The sequence below is a fragment of the Marmota monax genome, unplaced genomic scaffold (genome assembly GCF_021218885.2).
Source record: "Marmota monax isolate L192 unplaced genomic scaffold, Marmota_monax_Labrador192_F-V1.1 WCK01_AAM20220418_F8-fsc00072, whole genome shotgun sequence".
NCBI classification, from domain to species: domain Eukaryota; kingdom Metazoa; phylum Chordata; class Mammalia; order Rodentia; family Sciuridae; genus Marmota; species Marmota monax.
Window position 1 is genome coordinate 2,617,055 of NW_026692356.1, and position 17,820 is coordinate 2,634,874.

Sequence of the window (17,820 nt, forward strand, 5' to 3'; positions counted from 1 at the left end):
ACAATGCCTGCTTTAAACTAAAGTCTGTTGTTCCTTTCCTCTCAGGCATAAAGTTACATTTTATTTCTCCACTTCCTTTACTATATGATCATATAAATAAGTAGCACTAATGATGCTATTTATGTCAGAGGAAATAATGCCACTTCAAGGCCTGATCATAAAAACCTCCCATGCATGTTCCACAGCAATAAAGTAAAATATGTTTGTATCAAAACAATAAAGTTGTGTTTAGCAGAAACCAAGATTTTATAATGCCTCCATTTTTAAATTTGAAGTAATTAAAATTAGACAGAATTTTAAATTTTATTTTCTCAGTCTTGCCGTACTTTAACTGCTAAATAGCCACGTGTAGACCGAAATTACCTTATTGGGAGATACAGTTCTAGTCACAGTTAATTTCCTCTAAGAACTATGATTTGAAAGTTAAATCTACACACAAATTACCATTGCCACTTATTTTGATTTTGTAAGTTTAGTATCCAAGAGCTGGTCTTCCTCCCCTAGATATTTTTACTACATAAATACCAAACGTTAGTATCTTCCAAAGGTCACAAAAAAACTGATTATAAAATAGAAGACAAGGGCTGGGGATATAGCTCAGTTGGTAGAGTGCTTGCCTCGCATGTTCAAGGCACTGGGTTCAATCCCCAGCACCAGCCACATCAATGTTCATAGCAGTACAATTCACAACAGCTTAACTGTGTGGAACCAATCTAGATGCCCTTCAATAAATAAATGGATAAGAAAAATGGGACATATATACACAATGGAATATTACTCAGCAATAAAAGAGAATAAAATCATGGCATTTGCAGATAAATGGATGGAGTTAGGAAAGATAATGTTAAGTAAAGTTAGCCAATCCCAAAAAAACAAATGCTGGATGTTTTCTTTGATACAAGGAAGCTGATTCATAGTGGGATAGGAAGGAGGAGCATGGGAGGAATAAATGAACTGTAGATAGGGCAGAGGGGTTGGAGGGAGAGGGTAAGTTTAGGGTAATTAATGATGGTGGAATGTGATGATCATTATTATCCAAAGTACAGGTATGAAGACACTAATTGGCAATTGGCGTGAATATACTGCATATATACAACCAGAGATATGAAAAATTGTGCTCTATATGTAATATGAATTGTAATGCATTCTGCTATCATATAAAAATAAAAAATAATAAATAAATAATAATAAATTCATCTTTAAAAGAAAAGCCAGTTGTTTTAAATAGTTAACCTTAAAAAAATAAACAACGTAACCAAAGCTAAACCTGAAATTCCTTAGATAATTAACTTCATGAACATCTCATCTCAGACATATAACTTATTCTCTTCTTTCTCCTCTGTGAGAATTAAGTTACTAAGTGAGAATCTGAGCTGGAGTAGAGCATCTTCTAAAGTAAAATTTACTTTTCTAAGTCATTTTCTCACCGCAGAAGGTAACACAGGCAAAGTAATCTCTTCTTTTTCACTACCTGAAATAGAAATTACTAGCTATAATCAATCTCTCTCTCACCTACACATTTAATTGCCTTTCCTCTCACTTTCTCATCCTTCACCTATTACTAAAGGAAAAATCTTTAAAAATCTTCCTCCTTCTCTTTATTATATGTAAATGCCTGACCCCCCCAAAGAAAAAGAGAACATCCTTGTCATGACTGTCCCTAAAAAGTCAATTTAGGGAGAGGGATGAGGCTCAGTGTTGGTGTGCTTGCCTGACGTGCATGAGACCCCGGGTTTGATCTCCAGCACAGCAAAAAAAAAAGGGGGGGGGGTGCAACAAAATTTAAATGAAAACAAATGCTATATACTTTTCAATTTTTTCTTGTATCTGATTTTGAATGCATTAATTGTTGATATAATAGAAATAAGAGGGGAAAAAACAAAGGAAAATGGAAATATTTATCATGGTCCTATCACTCAAATATATCAGCTAAAATTTTCTTCAAGTTCATTCCAGTACATGTATGTACGCATGAATATTAAAAAAAACATAATTATATATCTTGCTTTTTTTCATTTAACAATATACCATAAACCTTTCCCCACATAATATTCTTCCCTAGCATCTTTTTCAAAAAATAATTTTCAATGACATCATGATTTATGGTGGTGACCAGCAAGTGCCTACCCTCATTTTAGTTCCTTTTTTAATCAAATTTCTCATTTGATGATTTTGGGGAGTGGTGGCGGGGGTTGGGGTGGGGGACGTTGCTAGTCATTGAACTCAGGAGCACTTGAACACTGAGCCACATCCCCAGCCCTATTGTGTATTTTATTTAGAGAAATGGTCTCAGTGAATTGCTTAGCACTTCACTTTTGCTGAGATTGGCTTTGAACTCTCAATCCTCCTGCCTCAGCCTTCCGAACCAGTGGGATTACAGGCGTACACCCACTAGCTCTCATTTGATTTTAACTAAATAATCAATGATTTGAGCACAGTTAAAAATAAGTTCAAGTACAACTTCCTCTAAATTACCAAACAAGAGATAGCAATATTTCAAGATGTAGGACTTGAGAAGGAAATATATACAGTTAATTATAAACATCTCCTAGTATAAATGATAACCCTATATCCTGTCCTTTAACTTCAGTAAACATCCTAGTTTTATGAATTCACATTTTACAATGTTTGCAAAGGTTTATATCTAAAAGCCATTAAAATTTTAGTTTTTTATTTTTTAATGAACCCAGAATCCCTTTTAAACTCCACTTTAATACAGATATTTTTATATTACAGAAAATACCAATAGTCATTTTGTTCTAGCTCTTATCTTAAATCTTACTTTTTGAAATATTAGAACTGTCAATTTATTAAAAGTACTTTCTGATTTATAAGTTTAACAAAACTAACCATTTTCTTTCAACTTGTTACCATTGTTTTTTAGCTGCATAATTTAAGTTTCAAACATAACCTACTAGGTAACTTTAAGAAATATCATTTTTAAGTTAGAGTCCTATTGTACTAAAAGATGTCATATGTAAAAAAACAAAATCTTTATGACACATATACTATAGTATTGGCCTGCATAATAACATTTTGGAGTAACAGTATAACTTAAAATCTTCTCTTTCTTTTTTACTTTGAATCCTTCCTTAAACCCTTACCAAGGGTACCAGAATATATTTTGCTTTCTTTGGAAACAATAATTTCTGTCCTAACCACAAGCTATCTAATGATGCTGCTTAGGTAATAAAACAGGGGCCCAGTATACATTTAAAATTTAAAAGAAAAAAAAAAGTTTTTGCCATCTTGTTTCCATGTCTTTAACTTCCTATTTTTTCTAAAAATGTCATGTCTGTCATATCTTTAATCATCTCAATTCCAAACCTAAACTCAAGTTTCTCCAAATTCCAAAAGACTATATCTGTTTTATTTAATTCTGTATGATCCAAGAGCCAAAGATTGTTCACTGCTATTAATGATCTGCCTATTTCATTTCCTTAAATATAGAATATCCTCAAACCAATCTGTCCCACCCCTCCTTTCAAAACACAGACTTTATTTTAGAAATATAGTCAGGTGTCTTACAGGATTTATCTGATGTTTCCTAATGGTTAGGTTCAGATTAAACATAGTGGCCAGAATACTATAATACTATGAACTCCCACTACAGGTGATACAGCTTTTAAAATGACAATATTTTTTTAAACATTTATTTTTTAGTTATAGGTGGACACAATACCTTTATTTTGTTTTTATGTGGTGCTGAGGATTGAACCCAGTGCCTCACTCATCCTAGGTGAGCACTTTACCTCTGAGCCACAACCCCAGCCCGACACTTATTTTTATTATTCTCTGCCAAGCTGCCAACACCAATTCTGCACATTCTGATGCTTGTACTTTCTTGAATTTGCCAGAAGATGTAAAACAAAACAAAACAAAAACAAAAATAAAAATCTAAGACAAAAACTAGAACTCTATTTTTCTTCAAATGGTCTTTAAATGATTATTGATAGAGGTTCCAAAAATCCAGCTGAGCCACCAATTAAACAAGCAAATTTGCACAAACACAAAGCATGGTAACTATGTCATAACCGCTGCCTCACCAAAAAGCTTATTTATGGCTATCATTAATTAATTAATTAATTAATTAATTAATACATCCCAATTTCAGAGATATTAAATAAGGTAAAGAGAAGGAAATTCTTAGAATTGATGAAATACAGTATATAAGAAACACACTTCTTGGCCTAACAGACTTTTTTAAAAAGTATATCAATACAAATGAGAAGAATTAAAATTTCAAGTATTAGTATCTGCAAGAGGAAGATTTTTAAACACTATAAATTACAGAAAAACATCTACTTTGCTAAAGACCAATATAAGGCCTTGGTTGGTTTCAGACCTGAAAAACCTCCCAGGAAAAATTCATGGTCAATTTTGTGGGGAAGGATCAGAAGAACATACAGGCCACGTGCAGGAACACTACTGACAACAAACCTATTAAGCACAAATCATAGGGGTTTCAGTATACATAAATTCAAATGCTCAAGTACCACTGAAAGGATCTAAATTTTCTCCAACGGAATTCTCATTCGAATAAAGGTGAAAATAAAAAGAAATCCTACCAGGTTATGGCAAATATCCAACCAAAACAATAAATTTTTTGCATACAATTCACATTGAGACCTTGTGTCATAAACTTTAACACAACACATTACCACCACCTTCCACTTAAGCAACAGCCAACTGCCTAGCAGCTCTTTCATTCACAGCAGCATCTAAAGGAAGTCTCTACTGCCTGCTGTGTGTGATGGACAGGAATGGGAGTTGAAGCACACTCTTTTCTGTTATTGGAGAGCTAATAAAAAATAATTAACTGCTAGTACATTTATTATATAAAATTTCAAATTCAACTATAATGTAGGGTATAGTTTTAAAACCTTCACAGTTAATTTATATCCTCAGGGCATTTCCAATAAGTAGATAAATTTGGCTCTGAAATTTTAAGTTTTTCTAGAATTACAGCCTAAGTCAAATGACACTTTACCTAAACTAATTTGTCTATCACCCTGTATCATATAGACTTATATTTCAAAAACAGGCTTCAGGCCCAATCCAGAAAAATCCAGCTCTAGAAAGAGCAACTACATTTAAACACATAGTTTAATACATATTTAAGTATTATTGACTGAATGTATCTCATAATTAGTACAAGAGACTTGCTTTCCTTTCATTTACTCCTTACATGTTAACTAATTATCTTGCACCATTTTATTTCTTCTGAAAAGGAATTTAAACTGCAAGAGCCATGATAACCAACAGTATATCTTGGGCAAATACATTCACATAATATTGGGGAGTGCAAGCAAACAATAAGTTTCACACATTTTTTAAAAATGCATTGGTTTTCCACTTGTAGGAATTTATCCCAAAAGAAATAAGGCCAATGTATGTTCAAACCACCTTTGTTTATAACAACAACAAAAAAAAAAAAAACCTAGAACCAATCTAAATGACTAATGACCAGGATTTTTAAAATGCATATATTAGAATACCATGCAGACAATAAAAATTATAGGGGTCATCCTTACTGGACTTTTACCAACTATTCCTATAATTTTAAGGTTAAAATACTATAATAAATTCTTTTTAAAAACAACATATATATTTAGTTGTAGATGAACACAATACCTTTATTTATTTATTTAAAGTACTCTACCACTGAGCTACAATCCCAGCCCCTAAAAAACTCTTTATTCCATAAGTCACAGTGGTTCTGCTTCCCAGTTTGAATACTGAGTTGATACATCTTCCTTGTTGGTCATTCAGTAGCACAGTAACTAGGTCAGACTTGGTGAGTGGAATCCCATGTTGCTAGTAAGCACATGCAAAACCTCCATACCCATAATCATTACATCTTTTTTATAAACTCACTATGCAAAGAGAAAAGTGACTGAGAAACAAGCTGAAATCCAGAGGTACCACTTTGTCTAACTGATCATCAAGATGCTCCTCTTGTGAGGAGACATTCACTGAAGGAAAAAACTGAATATTACTCTGCACCCATTCAGAATATATTTCACATATCTAATCCCTATAGTTCTAACCATACTCCTACCAAGTCCATAATAAGTCAGTCAATCTATTAGTTTCTGTCATGAATCACAGTAGACCCACATCTTTAACCTTTTCTCTTATAGATAAAATAAATAACTAGAGTGAACTAATGAAATCTTCACTGACTGGAAGAATTTCCCTTCACCATTGTCCTTTAGTCACCCCTGAGAGTGACTATGATGCTTTAATGTCTAAGTTATGCCTAAATTTTTTCTTCCTCAGTCAACTGGAACTCTTCATGAGGCCACAGGTGTAACATTAAGTGAAGAATCAAATTAACAAGAGTATGAACCAAATAAATTGTGTAAATTTTAATAATAAAAGTAGGTTATAAAATTATTATGTACTTGCTGGGTGCAGTGGCACATGCCTGTAAATGTTACATGCCAGTGACTTGGGAGGCTGAGGCAAGAGAATTTCAAGTTCAAGTACAGACCCAGCAATTTAGCAAGATCCTTTGTCCAAAAAAAAAAGGAAGGACCGAGGATGGCGCTTGGTGACAGAATGCCTTTGGGTTCAATCTCCAGGAGTATGCACACAAAAAAATCATTATGTACTTGATTTTTAAAAAAAAAAATACATATATATGCATACAAACAAAAGTCTAAAAGGAAATACTTATTGGTTAGCATTATTTCTGGGTGATGAGAAATGGTAATTTTTATTGTTCGTTATATTTTTCTGCATCCAATTATTCACAATGATTATTACTTCAAGAATCGGAAAAAAATTTATTTTTACTAAGAATTTTTGATGACATGGGGAATTTTCTTGTAATCTCTTCAACAGAAAAAGAACTCCAAAATAGGTATTTTTGTACATAGTATAATCTTTTGTTTGGTATGATTAGTATCTATACAAACTAATACACTAAATAACAAAAGCAGATACATTGGCATGTTCATTTCAATTACAAGTAACTTGTGGGTTTTTTTGTTTATTGATTTATTTATTAGTTGTAGGTAGACACAATATCTTTATTTCATTTTTATGTGGTGCCAAGGTTTGAACACCAGTGCCTCACGTGTGCCAGGCAAACGCCCCACCACAGAGCCATAACATCAGCCCCTTGTGTTTTTATCTTTTTCTTTTTGTGGCATTTCCAAATGTTCAACAATTACCACGTAACATTTTTACTGTAACCATCTTATAGACACCAAAAGGCTAGAGAAATCCTGCTCTTGAAAGCATAAGAAATTTGGACTTCATCCTGAAGTTAATAAGGAAACACTGAAACAAATTCAGGAAGAAAAGACAAGACTAGTTTTAAGCTTTAGAAACATTACTTTCAGCTATGCTTTTGTAAACTGGACTGGGTAAATGCAAAGAGGATACAAAAATGGAGGTAGAGATTCTGTTGCAGAAGTACTCTATGCCAGGCATAAGAAAGACATCTTTATTTTAAATATTCCACTTAGCTTAATAATGAGAATAAAGAAAATATGGAAAGTTTAAAGTGAAAGACTGTTTCCAAAGGCCACCCTGCCTCCTCTAGGATCTGTAATTCTAAGAGTGAATGAAGTATAATTCAAATGTAGCAGAGTGAACTACTAAAGTATGCCTTTAAGATAAACCACTTCAAATCATTAACTAGTTTATGTACCATATGAATTTTAATTCACCAGAAGGCTAAAGAGAAGAGAATGAGGAAATTGACTTTCTCAGGATTGCTGAAAATGTCTTTTTTTTTTCTTAATTCTTGTTGTTCTATATTTTTTATAGCTTTATTTTATTTATTTTTATGTGGTGCTGAGGATAGAACCCAGGGCCTTGCACGTGCTAGGCGAGCACTGTACCGCTGAGCCACAACCCCAGCCCCTGAAAATGTCTTTGATCCATGAAACAATTGATGTTCTATACAGGAGAGTAGAAGAAACATTTAACACTGTTCTAAATCATTCCTCACTGAAATGGTAAATTGACACCTTTGATCCATACCAAAATTAATGGCACTTTGCTAGAAAATTACTTAAGATATCTTTTTACAAACTATTAGATAGGGTGTTAGTTAACAATGGTCACACCACCGTGGTGCACACTGGTAATCCCAGCAACTCAGGAGGATGAGGCAGTAAGATAGTAAGTTCAAAGCCAAAATCATCAATTTAGCAAGGCCTTAAGGAACTTAGCAAGACCCTTAAAACTCGGAAGGCTACAGCAGAAGGATTTTGAGTTCAAAGCCAGCCTCAGCAAAAGCGAGACACTAAGTAACTCAATGAAACCCTGTATATAAATTTTAAAAAATACAAAATAGGGCTGGGGATGTGGCTCAGTGGTCAAGTGCACCCAAATTCGATCCCCAGTACAAAAGGGAGGAGGGGTTGCTGGGAATGTGGCTCAGTGATTAAGCACCACTTGGTTCCATCCTTGGTACAAAAATTAAGGTTACAATCAGATTATAAACGAGCAATTATAGGAGATGAAAGACCATCTTAATAGAGAAATGGAAACAATGAAATGAAACCAAACAGAATTCCTAGAAATGAAAGACACAATCAATCAAATTAAAAACTCAACTGAAGGCATCACTAACAGATTAGATTGTATAGAAAATAGAATCTTAGCCCTTAAAGAGGGACTGAAGACAGGCTATATGATCTTGAATACACAGAAAGCAATAAAGGAAAAAAAAATTATACAACATGACCAGAATATACAAGAACTCTGGGGCAACTTTTAAAAACCAAACTTGAGAAACACTGGGATGGAAGAGAACATCAAGTTACAAACAGAAGCACAAAGAACATTTTCAATGAGTTAAAGAAAATGTCTCCCATTTCAAAAATAAGATAGACATCCACATACAGGAAGCTTACAGGCTGCAAACAGACCTAGTCAAATAAGCAGCTCACAAAAATATATCATAACCAAAACGCCTAACATAGAAAATAAGGAAATAATCCTAAAAGACACAAAAGAGAAATACCAGGTCACACTTAGAGGCAAACCAATAAGGCTCATTTCTTTTTTTCTTAGCTCAGACCCTGAAATCAAGGACAGCCTGAAATGAGATATTCTAAGCCAAAAAAAAAAAAAAAAAACTACAACTACCAGTGAAGGTTACTATACCCATCAAAGCTCAGTTTCAAATTAGAGAAGGAAATAAAAACTTTCCAAGGGTCTGGAAATACAGCTCAGTTGGTAGAGTGCTTGCCTAGCACAAGGTCCTGGATTCAACCCCCAGCACCACCAAAATTTTAAAAAAAAAAAACCTTTCTAAATAAGCTAAAAGAATTCATAAGCACCAAGTCAGCAATACAAAGAATACTCCAAGATAAACTTCACATAAAGAAACTAAAAAAACAATTCTGAAAGCTCTCAAACATAAGAAGTTCAGCAGAATAATCCCCTAAATGAGAATTAAGACAGAATAAAATATAGCAAAACCACACACACACACACACACAAAAAAAAAATGGTAACAAACCACAAACACATACATATATTAACACTGAATGTTAATCTCTACTCCCTAATTAAAACATTTAGATTAGCAGATCAAAAAACAAGACTGAACTATATGCTGTTTATAAGAGACTCATAGGCAAAGATCCACAGGCTGAAGGTAAAAGGATAGCAAACAAAATTCCATGTATGTGGTTCAAGAAAAGCAGATTTTATATATGACAAAGCAGATTTTAAGCAAAAATTAATCAGAAGAGAAAAAGAAGGCCACTACATCCTAATAAAAGGAACACTTCAACAAGAAGATAGAACAATAGTAAATATTTATTTTCCAAATGTCAAAGCACCAAATTACATGGTAAAAATACTCTATATGACATTAAATACCACATAGACATCAACACAATAATATGGGGTGGTTTTAATACACCCTTATCACCAATAGACAGGTCATCAAAACATAAAACCAATAAAGATATCTCCAACCTGTTTTCTCTGATATAAGGAGGCTGACTCAGTTGGGTAGGGAGGGGAAACATGGGAGGAATAGATGAATTCTAGATGGGTTGGAGGGGTAGGAGGGCAAGGGAGGGGGCACGGGATTAGCAAGGATGGTGGAATGTGATGAACATCATTATCCAAAGTACATGTATGAAGACACAAATTGGTGTCAACATACTTTATATACAACCAGAGATATGAAAAGTTGTGCTGTATATGTGTAATAAAAATTGTAATGCATTCCACTGTCATTTATTTTTTAAAAAATCAATAAAAAGGGCTGGGGATGTGGTTCAAGCGGTAGCGTGCTCGCCTGGCATGCGTGTGACCCGGGTTCGATATTCAGCACCACACACAAAGATGTTGTGTCCGCTGATAACTAAAAAATAAATATTAAAATTCATTCTCTCTTTCTCTCTTAAAAAAAAAACAATAAAAAAAATTCACAAAAAAGATATCTCCAACCTAAACAACACTATAAATTAAATGGACATCTACAGAATATTCCACCCCAAAACAGCTAAATTTAACTTCTTTTGAACTGGGCATGGATATTGTTCTAAAATAGATCATATTATAGGCCACAAAGCAAATCTTAACAAATACCAAAAAAGTGATATAATTCCATCAGATCTTAATAGCATGAGCTAGAAATCAACAGCAAGAAAAATAGAAAACTCATGGAGATTGAACAATACTCTTTTTATTTTTATTTTTTTAGTTGTAGGTGGACACAATGCCTTTATATTTATTTATTTACTTATTTTTATATGGTCCTGAGGATTGAACCCAGTGCGTCACCCGTGCTAGGCAAGCACTCTACTACTGAGCCACAACCCCTGCCCCCCCATTCTGTCTCAAAGAATAAATCAAAGAATAAATGGGACTAGAAATCAAGAAGTTCTTAGAAACGAACGAGAACAGAAATAAAACATATCAAAATTTCTAAGATAGTACTGCAGCAGTTCAAGAGTAAAATTAGAGATCCCAAATAAATAAACTACGTTCTATCTCAAGGATTTAGAAAAAGAACAAATGAACCCCAAATGGAAATGGAAATGAATCATGCTACGTGAAATCAGCCATACTCAGAAACTCAAAGGTCAAATGTTTTCTCTCACATGCAGAAACTAGAGTAAAACAAACAAAACAGGGAGGGAAGGATAGGATAATATAAAGAACCAATCAAATATAAATTAATAGATGAACAAAAGGAAGTTAAGTAGAGGAAAGAGAATTTGAGAGTGGGAGGGAGGAAAACAGGGAAAAGGGGGATCATGAACAAATCTATTTCCATTCATGTATGTATTTGCTGGGATGAACCCAACTATTATGTGTAACAATGAAGCTCTAAAAAATAAGAAATATTTGGTCCGACCATTGATTCTGCCTATTTCCTCACTTAAACCAGTTTACAATATAGTTTCAAAGAATCAGTCTTGGCTATCTCTAGCCTAGTGATTCATTAATCATTTCCAAATCAAGACAAAAATTCATGAAACTCTCTAGCTACTTTTATCCTAATCTCTTGAACTGTACTATAAAAAATTAGAAGAACCTATCAGAACTCATCACAGCTAAACTAAAGGAAAACTATTGGTACTAACCCTTACCAAGCCCTCCTTAAAGCAGCTTTTCTGCCCATTCTAAAAGATCTCTGCTCCGGATTTTTGGTAGATAAGGTCTAGAAAACCTGGGGCTGACCTATGTCAATGGATCAACAATGGGGATCTGCCCTGCATGGAGAAGGCAGTCCTGGCCCAGGGAGAAAATTCAGCTGCAGTACAAAAGGCACTTGCCCACTATGACCAGCTGATGGGCCAGAAGGTATAGCTGCCCACAGAGACCCTCCAGGAGCTGCTAGAAATGCTCAGGGCCAGTAAGAGAGAGGCCATAGAAATATTCACAAAGAACTGGTTCCAGGATGAGGACCAAAGTTTCCAGAAGGAATTACAGACCCTACTAGATGCAAAGCAGAAAGACATTTGTAAGCAGAATGAAGAAGCCCCTTCAGATCATTGCTCAGCTTTCTTCAGGATATTTTTGGTCCTCTGGAAGAAGCAGTGAAGCAAGAGCTTTATTCTAAACCAGGAGGCCATAATCTCTACCTTCAGAAGACAGAGAAGCTGAAGATAAAGTAGCATCAGCAGCCAGGAAAGGAACACAGGCTGAGGAAGTTCTGCAAAAGAATTTAAAGTCCAAAGAGTCGGTGAGTAACACTGTTCTACAGACAGACCAGGCTCTTACAGCCAAGGAAAAGGAGATGAAAGAGGCACGTGCAAAAACAGAGGCTGCCAAGGCTGAAGCAGAAAGTGTGGAGGTGATTCGTAGGCATATGCAGCAAATGATGAAAGAGAAGGAGAGACTCCATCAGCAGCAAATAAGACAAACAGAGATAGAAAGAGCAAACTGTTTGGCACAGCAACAGTTGGAGCAGGAACGTTATCTGCTGGAAGAAGCCAAAAAGCTCAGGTTGATCCATCAAGCTGAAATGTCAAGGTTTCAAGATCATATCCAACATATCCATAGAACAATGTCTGAGCCACAAGCTGCTTGATGTATCATACTCTAAAGTGCATCAAAGCTTCCTTTTCTTATTTCTTTTCACCAAAGACACAAAGGAACAAGAAACTAAAGAACTTGGGACAATCAACATTTAAATAATCCCAAAGCCTTCTGCCTAGTCCTCCAATTTGTCTCTAGATATTGCAAGTTACCACATCCAGCTCAGTCAAATGCTGGATGCCATCACAGGGAGGCACCAATGGTAACATGGAACAATCCACAGTTCTTACCTGATAGGAGACTGCTATACTATGGGCAATGGTGCAAATTATCAGCACTCTCAGTTGACCTTCTGCATAGAGAAATTCCAAGTTCAAAGGAAACAATGTTAACATGAAATGGAGATCTTTAGAGGATGAAAGGAAATACTACTATGGAAATTGTGTCATAGGCTTAAGGACTAAAGAAAAAGCCTTTTCCTTTTCACGAATCCTCACTAATTCATAACTTATAATAGGTAACAACTTACATGTGACTTAATATTTTTGCATTACATATTTATAATCCTTTAGAGCTTGTAAATAGGAATCAAAAGCAATAATGTGTAATGAGCCCAAGTTCTGATGGTGCTCATAGAATGAGTTTGGAAGGGTTCCTTCCTTTTCTATTTCATTCAATACTTTGAGAAGTATTGGCTTTAATTTTTCTTTGAAGGTCTCATAGAACTCGGCTGAGAATCTGTCTGGTCCTGGACTTTCTTAATTGGTTAGCTTTTGATGGCGTTTTCTATTTCATTACTTAAAATTGATCTGTTTAAATCATGTATGACCTCCTCATTCAATTTGGGTAGGTCATATGTCACTACAAATTTGTCAATATCTTTGATATTTTCTATTTTATTGGAGTAAAAATTTTCAAAAAAGTTTCTAATTATCTTCTGTATTTCAGATGTGCCATTGTGATATTTCCTTTTTCATCACATATTTTAGTAATTTGAATTTTTCTCTTTTTCTCTTTGTTAGCATGGCTAAGGGTTTATCTACTTTATTTATTTTTTCAAAGAATCAACCTTTGGTTTGGTCAATTTTTTTCAGTTGTTTCCTTTGTTTCAATTTTATTGATTTCAGCTCTGATTTTAATTATTTCTTGTCTTCTACTGCTTTTGGTGTTGATTTGTTTTTTTCTAGGACTTTGAGATGTGATGTTAAATCATTTGTTGACTTTTTATTCTTTTAATGAATGAGCTCAATGCAATAAACTTTCCTGTTAGTAAAAATAAATAAATAAATTAGAAGAACCAGCCTGGCATGGTAGCACATTCTTGTAATCCCAGAGACTTGGGAGGCTGAGGCTCTCAGGAACTTGGCAAGACCCTGCCTCAAAATGAAAATTACAAAAAAGCTAGAGATGTAGCTCAATGGTAAAGCAACCCCTAGGTTAAATCCTCAGTACCATTTTTAAAAAAAAAATCAATTAACAAATCTTTACTGTACCCAACTGAATTTACTAAAATACAGTTATTCCCAAAACTCTGAGACATTAACACAGGGACACTTTATTCACACAAGTACATTACAAAATAAAGAAAGAGACCAAATAGAGAAAAACTTTTTATTAAATTATCACAGGGGCTGGGGTTGTGCCTCAGTGGTAGAGCACTTACCTAGCATGTGTGAGGCACTGGGTTCAATTCTCAGCACCACATGCAAACATATGAATAAAATAAAAGTCCATCAATGTCTTAAAAAAAATTTTAAATAAATTATTACATACTGAATCCCAAACATACATAATTTAATCACTTAGAAATCTAAATACCAATTAAGAGAATACCACAGCATTAAAAACAAAGTCATTCATCTCACATGTTAGCTCAAATACAGTTATACTCCTTCACTGACCAATACCATAATGTAGCATAGAATTAAAGTTCAGGCTCTATTGAAAAAAAAAAAAAAAGTCAAATACTTCCTCTTCTGTTTTTGCAAAAAAATTTTACTAGAATACAGTATCACCCATTTGGTTTTGTATTACCTTTTGGAGGGCTGGAGAATCAGTGGTAGTATGCTTGCCTACCATGCACTGAGGTCCTGGGTTCAATCCACACCACTGCCACAAGAAAGAAAAAAAGTTTACCTACCATCTATGGCTTTCATAATACAATGGCAGAGTGAGTAGTTGTGACAGACCATTCAGCATGGAAGGCCTAAAATATTTACTATCTGCCCACTCCTGCTTAGAATAGTGATTCTCAACTAGGTGGACATCAGCACCACCTAGTGAGCTGTTGTTTATTTTTATATGAACTACATGTATTATTTCTTAAATAAATCTCATTGTATTTATTTAAAGTATATGACACAACATTAAGAGATACATATCAATACCAAAATGGTTACTCAAGTGAAGCAAAGTAACATGTCCATCACTGCTATGAATTGTTCTTCAAAGGTTTATTATATGCTGGAAGCTTGGTCTCTTAATATGGTAATGTGGAAAGCTGGTGGAACCTTTAAGAGATGTAATTAGATCTTTAGGAGGGATTTTTATTTTTAACATTAGGTCCTCACTCTCACAGGATGGTTTCTATAAGAGCAGACTACTAAAAAACAAGTATTTTCATCCTTCACTCTTTGGCTTTCTATGTTCTCTCTTGCATGTACTACCACTAGGTGAAGTCATCTACAATGTTATGACAGAGTCAGAAGGCCCTCATCAGAGGCCAACCAGACAGAGCCACTTTTAAAAGTCCAAGCTAAACCAACTACCTTCCTTTACACCTAGTTCTCAAGTTTTTTGTTATTGTTAACACAAAACGACTGAAACAATATCAGATACTTTTGTTTGTGTGCTTGCTTCTGTGGCAAAAGCAGTTAAAAATGATTCATTTAATAGGAATCCCAAATACAGTACTATTTTATTAACTATAATCCTTGTATTATAAATTAGATCTCTGGACTTTTTCATTTTAAATGGATACTACTTTTTAAGCTTTGACTTAACATTTCCCTAATTCCACCCACCCACCTGCCCTTGATGATCACTGTTTTTCTCTATCTATGAATATTTGATTCTTTTCTTTTCTTTTAATTCCACATGTGCTAATGGTTTGGATAAGCATCCCCTAAAGGCTCATATATTAAAGGTTTGGTCATCAGCCTGTGGAGCTATCTGGAAGCCAGCAGAACCTTTAAGAGGTATGGTCTGTGTTTTAGCAAGATTTGTCACTGCTGTGACTAAAAGACTTGACAGGAACAATTTTAGAGGAGGAAAAGTTTATTGAGTGCTCAAGATTTCACAAGTCTCAGTCCACAGACAATCAGCTCTATTCCCTGGGGCTCGAGGTGAGGCAGAACATCATGGTGGAAGAGTGGCAGAAGGAAGCAGCTCACATGAAGATGATCAGAAAGCAGAGACTAAACTCTGCTCACCAAACATATAAACTCTGCTCACCAAAGCCACATTTCCCAATGACCTGCCTATTCCTGCCACACTCTACCCACTTTCAGTTATCACTCAGTTAATCCTTCTTAGGGGATTAATTCATTCATTGACTGTTTAAAGTTAAAGCTCTCATAACTAAATCATTTTACCTCTATTCTTGCACTGCTTCACACATGAGCTGTTGGGGGACACACCTCACATCCAAACCACAATAGTCTGGTACAAGGAAATTAGGTTGTTGGAGGCATGCCCTTGAAGGGGATATTGGAACCCCAGCCTCTCCTCTCCCTGCCAACTACCATGAGGTGAAGGGCTTCTTCCATCACAAGCTCCCACCACAATATGCTGCCGCCACAGGTACAAAAGCAACAGGCCAACTAACAATGGACTGAAACCTCCTAAAATGTGAGCCAAAATTAACATTTCCTCTCTTTATCTCAGATATTTTTAGTGACAGAAAGCTAACAATTTGTGAGCTCATGCAATATTTTTATTTCTCTGTTCACCTTAGTTCCCTAAGCATATCTTTCAGGATCCTCCTGTTTAAGTTTGAATAATGTTCAAATGCATATACCACTGTTTCTTTTCCGATTCATCCATGGACAGAAACTGTTTCCAGATTTTGGTTATTGGAAATAAAGCTGTAATGAATATAACAGTGCAGAAATCTTTATTAGATGGTGATTTCATTTCTTTTGAGTATATGCCCAGAAGAGGTATTATTGGGTCATAGAGTAGTTGTATTTTTACCTTCTTTAAGAACCTCTATACAGTTTTTTATAATGACTGTACACATACCCGCCCACAGTGTGCAGGTGTTTGTTCATTTTTTCCACATCCTTACTACCATTTGATATTCTTTTGACTTTTTTATAATAGCTGTCCTAATGGGTGTGAGGTAATATTGTAATAGTTTTGATTTGCATTTTCTTGATGATTAATGATGTTGAGTACCTTTTCATATCCTGTTATCCATTTTTATGTATCTATGCCTTTTGTCTATTTAGATCCTTTGCCCACTTCTAAATCAGGTTATTTGTTTTCTACTATTGAGTTCTACAAATACAATATTCTAAAAATACAAAACACACACACACACACACCAGGAAAAAAAAAAAAAACTCAGCTGGACATCAGCACTACTTGATGAGCTTTCAAAAACTTCTAGGCAAGGGCTGGGGTTGTGGCTCAGTGGTAGAGCGCTTGCCTCACATGTGTGAGGCACTGGGTTCGATTCTCAGCACCACACACAAATAAATGAATAAAATAAAAGTCCATCAACAGCTAAACAAAATTCTAGGCAGACATGATTACATGCACCTGCAGTCCTAGCTAATCAGGAGGCAGAGACTAGGCTTCAGCCTAGTAATTCAGGGCAAAAGATGGCAAGACCCTGTCAAAAGGAAAGACGGGAAGAAGGGAGGGAAAACAATTCCAAAGCCTGGGACCCAGTCTAACTCTTCCCCTGATTTCATTTGTCTGGGGTAGGACAATTAGCTAATACTAGTATAAACAATATAAAACACAACAGGAAAAAAAAAAAAACACAGATGAAAAATCAGGATAACCAGGATAGGGACATAGCTCAGTGGTAGAGCACTTGCCTAGCATATGCAAGGTCCCAGTTCAATCCCCAGCACTGAAAAAAAAATAAAATCAAGATATCTAATAGTATAAAACAAAGGTAAAGGGCTGGGATCGTGGCTCATCAGTAAAGCGCTTGCCTAGCATGTGCAAGGCCCTGAGTTCGATCCTCAGCACCACATAAAAATAAATAAATTATTGTGTCCAACTACAACTAAATAAATAAATAATAAAACAAAGGTGAGAGGTTAACACAGACCACAGAGACCAAAGAGCACTACTTAATAAAGTAAAGCCATAAGTTTGGCTCTGATCTCTATG

General features: G+C 35.0%; 1 protein-coding gene and 1 pseudogene across 28 annotated transcripts in view; one reads left to right on the plus strand and one right to left on the minus strand.

Moving 5' to 3' along the window:
- Abi1 (abl interactor 1) overlaps positions 1 to 17,820 on the minus strand; it is a 103,961-nt gene that overhangs the window by 67,268 nt on the left and 18,873 nt on the right. For 11 of the 28 annotated variants that reach the window (XM_058578608.1, XM_058578607.1, XM_058578609.1 and 8 more), the window contains exon 2: positions 14,506 to 14,580. The exons of the other annotated variants lie outside the window; for them this stretch is intronic. In XM_058578608.1, the coding sequence (XP_058434591.1) occupies positions 14,506 to 14,580 (75 nt within the window). The remainder of the gene's footprint in view (positions 1 to 14,505; positions 14,581 to 17,820) is intronic. 28 annotated transcript variants of the gene reach the window in all.
- LOC124091359 (guanylate-binding protein 5-like) lies at positions 6,547 to 12,523 on the plus strand (annotated as a pseudogene).